This window comes from Rutidosis leptorrhynchoides, chromosome 3, assembly GCF_046630445.1.
Source record: "Rutidosis leptorrhynchoides isolate AG116_Rl617_1_P2 chromosome 3, CSIRO_AGI_Rlap_v1, whole genome shotgun sequence".
Classification (NCBI taxonomy): Eukaryota; Viridiplantae; Streptophyta; class Magnoliopsida; order Asterales; family Asteraceae; genus Rutidosis; species Rutidosis leptorrhynchoides.
The window spans coordinates 631537362-631545110 of record NC_092335.1 but is presented as its reverse complement, the minus strand read 5'-3'; the positions used below and the strand labels follow the sequence as shown (position 1 = coordinate 631545110).

At 33.0% G+C, this 7749-nt stretch overlaps 1 protein-coding gene across 1 annotated transcript; it reads right to left on the bottom strand.

Moving 5' to 3' along the window:
- Positions 1–981: 981 nt before the first annotated feature.
- Positions 982–7200, bottom strand: LOC139902963 (6-phosphofructo-2-kinase/fructose-2,6-bisphosphatase-like). Its single transcript, XM_071885689.1, has 23 exons — positions 6898–7200; positions 6325–6388; positions 5734–6026; positions 5080–5271; positions 4773–4982; positions 4585–4680; positions 4382–4480; positions 4241–4270; positions 4054–4107; positions 3855–3908; positions 3700–3777; positions 3512–3603; positions 3375–3432; positions 3209–3283; positions 3062–3109; positions 2802–2899; positions 2353–2428; positions 2214–2276; positions 2044–2135; positions 1875–1943; positions 1483–1546; positions 1330–1395; positions 982–1254 (listed from the first exon to the last, which is right to left on the bottom strand). Exons 1-23 carry the CDS (start codon positions 7084–7086, stop codon positions 1177–1179), a joined length of 2238 nt encoding a protein of 745 aa, XP_071741790.1. The 5' UTR covers positions 7087–7200; the 3' UTR covers positions 982–1176.
- Between the last annotated feature and the right edge of the window lie 549 nt (positions 7201–7749).

The window sequence follows — 7749 nt, the reverse complement described above, 5'->3', positions numbered from 1 at the left end:
CAAATTACAGGTAAAAACAGCTAAATTCACACATTACACAGTTTACAAGTAACATTTGCTATACTTCTTTTGGTCACTTGTTGAAAGTCCTTCAAACCACACCCCCCCCCCCCCCCCCCCCCCCCCCCCCCCCCCCCCCAAAAAAAGATCTATATAGTTCCGCGTGCACCAGATGACAATATTTGGAAGGCCTTATTATTGATGGTCCACAATCACTCTAAACACCTTACTACCTTTAGCTCCTTCATTGACCATTTGACCAGAATATGTTAGAGAAGGCACCACTACATTGATAGACCACAATTATTGCAATAACACTATTGCTGCATAGTTTTTAGTTTTACACATATCATCATAACTCTATCATCATACAAGCTAACAATATCCAATTTCGTGTATACACAATATATGAAAGGTACGATGTAGACACTCATTTATTAATCATTCACCCTGGTAGACACGTTTTTACTCTCAAACAAAAAAAAATCATCTCTTAACTCGAAAGTAAAGAGATCATCGTATGGGCTAATGAAAAATGTAATACTGAAATTGATAACTTTAAAAATTAGAACTGATTATACTATGCAACCTATCAGTTGATAGTTTTAATGGATTTATCAATTTTTATGGAGATTAATCATATGGGAGTTTTATATGTATTACATATGGCAGTGATCCGTACACCACCAATAATTATGCATACACTACCAAAACTACTTAGAGAGTTGTACCTTATATCATTATAATGTTTGTTAGGTGGTGTATGGATAATTTTAATGGTGTACGCACCCTTATTTAAATTTTATTTATTTCGTTATGACAGGGTTAAAAAGTATGTATTTTTCAATTTTATTTTGTTCCTATTTGAATCGTTATCATATTTTCTCGCATCTTGCAACTTGTTTTAAAATTGTTAGGTACATCAATAACTGATGATAAAAACGATCAATCTATATATATATAAACACAGATTATATCCAATAATTTTAAATTTTGTTTTGATTTATAGACATAGCTGCTACCATCCATACAACAAACTACACAGATAAATTACGTATCATTCTTAAAACATATTGAGGATCATGTATTCATAGTTCCCTCAACTAATTAAAAAACACATATTCATCGTGTCGATAATTCAAGTTTGGTATCATATTTAGTAAAAAAAAAAAAACATCAATCCATGAGTTTGTATCGTTTCTCTTGCACCCCGGTTACTCCCATTTGAATCTCGATTATAGTATGAAGCGGCATCTGACATTACCAAAAAGTTCAAATAAACCGGAACAATAAGATTGTACTAATCAAACGTAATGATAACATGTTTACCTCTATGTGCGGAATTTCAGACAAAGGCCTATCGGCAAAGTACGCATACAACGCTCTTAAAACAGCCTGCAGTTCATAAAAAAAGCGTTATTTTCTGTTATGAAGAAAAATAACATTCTAACGAACGAGCCTTTTTATTTTTAATTTGTGAACCTGGTGAGATACAACAACCACAGGTGCACGTTGCCTTTCAAGCTCGATGATAACCGGCTCCAACCTGTAATAATACATTGGGCAAAAGCTTCCAACTTGTAATTTAAATTAGTTCATAAATATCACTCCTTGCGTCCCAACATAATTGTTTCATTTTGACTTTTGAAAGTCTTTCTTTTTTCACTTTTACTTAATATTTTCTGTTTGTGTTTTATATGGATGAACTGGTTTTAAACGTGTTTTCATTAGTATAATTTTTATCAATTATTATATAACACAACACTAATATTTAAAGTCAAAGTTGAAAAAGAAAAACTTTCAAAGTCAAAATAGGACAGTTATTTTGGGACGATGGGAGTAACATGAACTCTTTATGAAATAATAATCACTACCTTTGTATCACATCAAGATACGATTCTCCACGAGGATACCGATACCTAAGTTTATCTTTCTTTCGTGACCTTTAAGAGATTAAAAAAAAAAAAAATTCCAACAAAAGCTTACGGATATTACTAGTACAAGTAAAAAACAAAAGGTTGAGGTTTTCATATGAAAACATACGCGTATTCATCAGGCATATTTTTCTTTATTTCTTCGTATGTCATACCGTCACACACACCAGCATTTATCTCATCAAGTGCACGCCATTGTATCTACAAGAAAGATAAAGTGAGTAAATTCTTATAAAAATAGCAATAAACGAAGCAATTTATGTGATATAAAACACTAACCTTCGGGAATCCAACAATTTGATTGGCTGACAAAATTGTTCGTTGCAATGTGCTTGTCCATATCTAGGCCACACCACGCATATCGTTTATCAATAACCACGTGATTTATGAATAGTCAAACAAAAAGTAGAAATCTTACAGAAGCAGCTCGTTCGTTTTTGAGTCGTTTCTCAACAAAATTAGTAAGCTTCTTGGCATAAAGCTCCCCATTTCCGCTGTACAGTCAGACAAGTCAAAAGATTATCAAAATTAGGTGAAGAACTTTAGTGTTCGGAACAAAAAAGTAAGTTTTATTGGTCATTGTACTTGTTTATGTGACAAATTGTAGTTCTTGACGTTTACCAAAAAGAGCACATTGAATATAAAAAGGTAACCAACTTCGGTCCAATTTCTATTTCAAGTTTGTTTTTCAAAAAAAAAAAAAGAAAGAAAAAAACTTTTTCAAGTATGCAAAAAGATTTTTATTTTTTTTTAAAAAAAAACCTACGTTTTTCTGTATGATATTTTTTTCACATTTACAAAAGAGTGATTTATTTGCAATAAATACAGACTACAACGATTAAAATCATGATTAATGTAAAAAGAGACCTTAAGACAGTGTCACCGCCTATTCTTGATCTCATGTTATTACGACTCTCGCCGTGTCGTGTAAGCAAAATTGGTCTAGGTGTCAGATGTGTATTCACCTGCAGGACCAATATATGAAGGTAATATACATTATAGGTGCTAAAAAGGCTGAAAATAAATAATAAATACAGTAAGAATTATGAAACAAAACGACATTAAAAAACTCTTTAAACTTTAATTTGAAAAGAGAATGATAAAATAGTTTGGAAATAGTCATATACCAAGAAAAACACAATCCTTCCAGGAAGGTAACCGCTGATATTGTTTACCTGAAACGTATAGAAATGAACAATTTTTCAGGCAACTTATGCTGATGTTACGACAATTTAAGTAAAGACTCGGAAATAGTAAGAAATGAGACAACTTACCTGTATTTGACCGCCATGACCACTAACCATATCAATCATTTTAATATACGATCCTTCATTAACAGGTTCATAAATCTAGTCACATTATAAGTTATAAGATTATTATATTAAAGCACAATACTATATGTACGTCATCAACAATATGTTTGTAAATATTATTGGTTACTTTCTCATAATTATCGAGCCGTCGTTTGAAGTCCTGATATCCAGCTCCAAAATCTGGCCTGTAAGTATATAAAGTTATATTCCATTAGGCGTAAGTTTCTAACTAAAAAACATGATGAATTCATAACGCAAACAGACTCTTCAGCATAATCAGGACTCTGTTGAATCTTAAGTCGTATATTTCTTTCGATTATTTGCCGATCATTGCATATTGTTTCCAAGAATATAATCTGTTCAAAGAATAACCAAAATGATTTTTTTTCCATCAAACTAATCTCATTATCTATCAATATGCAATGATTTGCAAAAAAGGTATAATGCTGTACCTTGCATTTTCCTTCAGCCATTTTCATAAGCATATTCCTTCGCTCACTCGTGCTGTTTGTCGCATCAAATATTCCTACCTAAATAAATTTATAATCTTTTTTAGCAGTTTTAATAATAAAAAGGTGTCGAAAGAACATCGTAACGTTAAACTCACTTGACCACCTTCTTGCATCCAGGCGGTCATGTCATCCATAGCCAGAGCTGCTACCTATAGAGACATCCGTTATAAAGTTTGGTATGGTATATAAAAAGTAATTATCTTGGTTCAACAATTAATATTATTTTGCTAAAAAAAACTCAAATTTCAGGACCCTGAAACCTTATAAAAGATCAAAATTTTTAGTCAAACTCACCTCGTTACGAGCTTCCATGCCTTCTGGATTGTCACCTCGAAAAAAATCAGCAGTCTGCATCAAAATAGTAGATACTTATCGAGTTATATACCAATAAAACTTCGTGCGATTCAGGTTCCATTTTCGGTTATTCATAACACAAAAGTAAACAATGTTCTAGATATAAATATCAGCATGTCTAGCTCACCTGATTAGTTCCATGCTTGAGCCGTCGATACTGTCACAACATGAAAAACAATTACGCCAATTATCAATGATATCAGATGTTTTAATATAATAATAATATTATAATTAATAATAAATAAATAAATAATAATAAAGCAGTCACCTTTCCAACATTGAAGTGTTTTGTGTCATGACCTAACCAACGAAGATACCTCGTAAGTTTAGCAGCGGTAAAAGTTTTACCACGAGCCGGTAAGCCAACCTACCACAGTAAATAACCAAAATGGAAATTAGGTAAAAAATGAAAATTTTCCATTTTTTAAATCGAATCATGTTAGAAAATTAGGTAAAAAAAGGAAGATTTACCAAAACAATTGCCAAATGCATATCCTCTTTCGGTCCAAGCATTTGATCAGCAACAGCCGCAGCCGCCACAGCCCCAGCGGCCTCTGGCATCGACTTCTAAAATATTATAATTCAAATGTCAAAATTTATTAGAATCAAAACGACACCGTTTTTAGTGTAAGGATTTTTAAGGGTGGTTGTTAACGAACCTTAGCTCCTGAATCAGGTTTGACGGTGGTGGTCAAAGTACTAGCACTAGCTGATTTGACTAGCCGAGGGGACCCCACACCTCTATCCACAAACATTCCTCGGTGACTATCTTGTCTCTGTAACGGTGAAAACGTTCCAACAGACTTTGATTCAACCATTCCCGGAGGATGAAACAGCTTAGGAGGTTCCGGGATAACAACTTCCATTTCCTATTTGTAAAGTACATTCCGTGTCTTAAATATATTTTAATGATAATTACTAGGCATGGGATAGTATAATACAATATATTTAGTAAAAAGTAATAACCTTTATGGTTGCGGGACGATCAACATTAGCAGCCACTGCATCTTTGGTTGAACCTTCGGTTTTAGAAAATACCCCACCACCCTTTAAAGATCTCGGGGTCTCGGTCAAGTTCGCCGCATAAACCACGGAAGTTGCTGGAGCAGGGACTAGGTATTGTTCCAGATCAAGGTCCAGACTAGTTGAAGACCCGTTCTAAAGAGAGAATAAAAAGTTTAAAAGAAAAAAGAAAAAGAAAAAACGCATTCATGAATTCTGTTGGTTTTTAAAATGAAGGATTAGGCCGGATAAATAACAGGTCAAAACAATTTGGGGTTAATATGGGTTGTGTTTATTATGGGCTGAAATGGGATGGGTAGGGTCTGGTTGACATGCATACAACTTTTTATGTCCATATTTACAAACAAAAATTGTAAAAAAAACAATGTGATAGTATCAATACAATTACAATATGATTACAACAATATTCTAGATCTAACAATTAAATAAAACGAATTAGGAATTTGTTTGTGTTCATAAAAAAACATACTTTGGTCAACTTTAACCCATTCTCTTGAATATGCTTTTCTAAACTCGGAAACAAAACCCAAATGAGTAAACGGGTAAAAATTTCCACCTAGGGCGAGACCTGTTAATCGATATCTAAGAAAGAAGTACCTCATCGCCCTCGGGTAATGAACTTATGCTGACATCTGGAATACCACGAACAGTCGAAGGTTCAAAATTTTCTTGATAGGCTCGCCAACTTGCAGCAAGATCAAACGGTGAAACCCGATTCGCCTTAATGAATACACGATACTCAAGAACCTCTTCTTGATTGAAATTAAAAACGGCTAATCGAGCAACACCTTGTAATGTTCCTCCCATAAACTGCCTGTTTGTGCCTTCCTCCTCTATGCATGGCGTGTTGTTGTATTTCGGCTTCAATAAGAACTTGAAGTCCAATGTTTCTAAATAAGAAATAGGAAAAATGGTCAATAGTTTATTTGCTAATTCATCTACTTTGACATTTAAAGTCAAACCTTCTCACTCTTAACGATTTTGTTGAAGTTTTTTAATCAAATTTCGGTGTATACCTAACATCCGTTATAAAGTTTTTAGTATTAGTACGCTTTCATTTCTTAAGAGAACATTCACAAGAACTTTGATGACCTTGATCGTTTTTAGGTGCTCGAAAATCATCAGTTTTCGACTCTGTATCAAAGATAATCACATAAACCTAAAAGTAACTATGTAAAAAGAAATTACCATGATTAGGAGGAACAACAAAACTTAATTCCCACATCGAGACCGATTCACGTTCCATTGGAAGCTAATTCAATACAATTATCATAATCAGAAACAAGAACATTGAAATAAACTGTTATAGGCTTCAATGAAAGTTAAATACAATATTATCAATTTAGCACAATACTACAAGTCTACAATTATGTTTCAATGAAAGATTGAAAGCTATATACTTGATAATAATAAAATTAGATACATAGCTATTGAATGTAATAATTACAACAAGACTTATGGAACTCAGGAATAAAAGCACTTATAATTCACCATCACATATACCTTCAATGGGTACCAAATGCAAATAGATTATGAAATTAGGAACATTGATATTCAAAGAAACAACAAATAGGCTACCAACTTACAATAGAACCTAAACACAACAAATAGGTTAACCTAAACACAACAAAAATATCATAACTTGCATTGTACTAAATACAAGCTAAATATCAAATTAGAAACCCATCAATAAAAATCATTACTTTATTATAAAAATGACGTATAAAGTTATAAGATAATGAAGGGGGCAAAAAAGCTTACAGCTTTAGAAGTATCCCAAGAACCAACAAGAGGGACAGAGCCATAAACATGAGGAATAAGATCACCTTTAATCTTATAATTTTCCATTTTTAAAGAGACATAAAGTTGACCACCACCATGTTCATCTTTATACTCTTCACCACTACCATGAGAACTGCTATCAAGATTCTTTGATGAACTAGTTCCCATTCTGATTGATGTTTCACTGAATGATGGAATACTAATCTTTAATTAAATTAGTGGTTTGACATGTGACATTATAATAATACACTCCGCAATTTTCATTTTCAGTGTAATTTATAATAATGTTAGAGTTAGGGTATATATATATACTACTAGTAATATTTAGATTGAAATTGTGAGATGGAGATATTCGATAAGAATTGGGAGAGAGTGGTGGTGTTTGGGGTTGGAGGCTGAGGTTTTAGCGGTGGGACCCGGGTATCTATGTGGCACCGTGCGGCGCCCAGTTTGCAAATCAAATTTCTGGGATATACATTCAAACAATATATTCAACAATTCAAGGCTGGATCAAATCTAGTATACTATCCACTTTGGGTTTTTGAAAGATAAATTTAAAAAATTAAACTTTTTAATTAAAAATTTCCTTAGCAACGAATACGTTTTGAACCCTTTCGAGTAGTGGTGGGCATAATATCCGAATCCGAATTCGCAATCCGAATTATCTGAAAATCCGATCCGAAAATATCCTAAAATTTGGATATCCGGATATTCGGATATCCGAAAATCGGATATCCGGATTTTCGGATTCGGATATCGGATCAATTTTTCAAAATTTTCGGATATTCGGATAATCCGATATCCGAAATAAAGTACACTTATTATTAATAT

What these genes read in the sequence shown, in the direction of transcription:
- LOC139902963 (XM_071885689.1), bottom strand. Translation starts at nt 7,086, where the DNA reads ATGGGAACTAGTTCATCAAAGAATCTTGATAGCAGTTCTCATGGTAGT. An exon ending in GGCTCGATAATTATGAGAAA is followed by an intron (nt 3,284 to 3,374) that starts GTAACCAATAAT and finishes TAATGTGACTAG; the next exon opens with ATTTATGAACCTGTTAATGA. An exon ending in TGGTTGTTGTATCTCACCAG is followed by an intron (nt 1,396 to 1,482) that starts GTTCACAAATTA and finishes TATGAACTGCAG; the next exon opens with GCTGTTTTAAGAGCGTTGTA.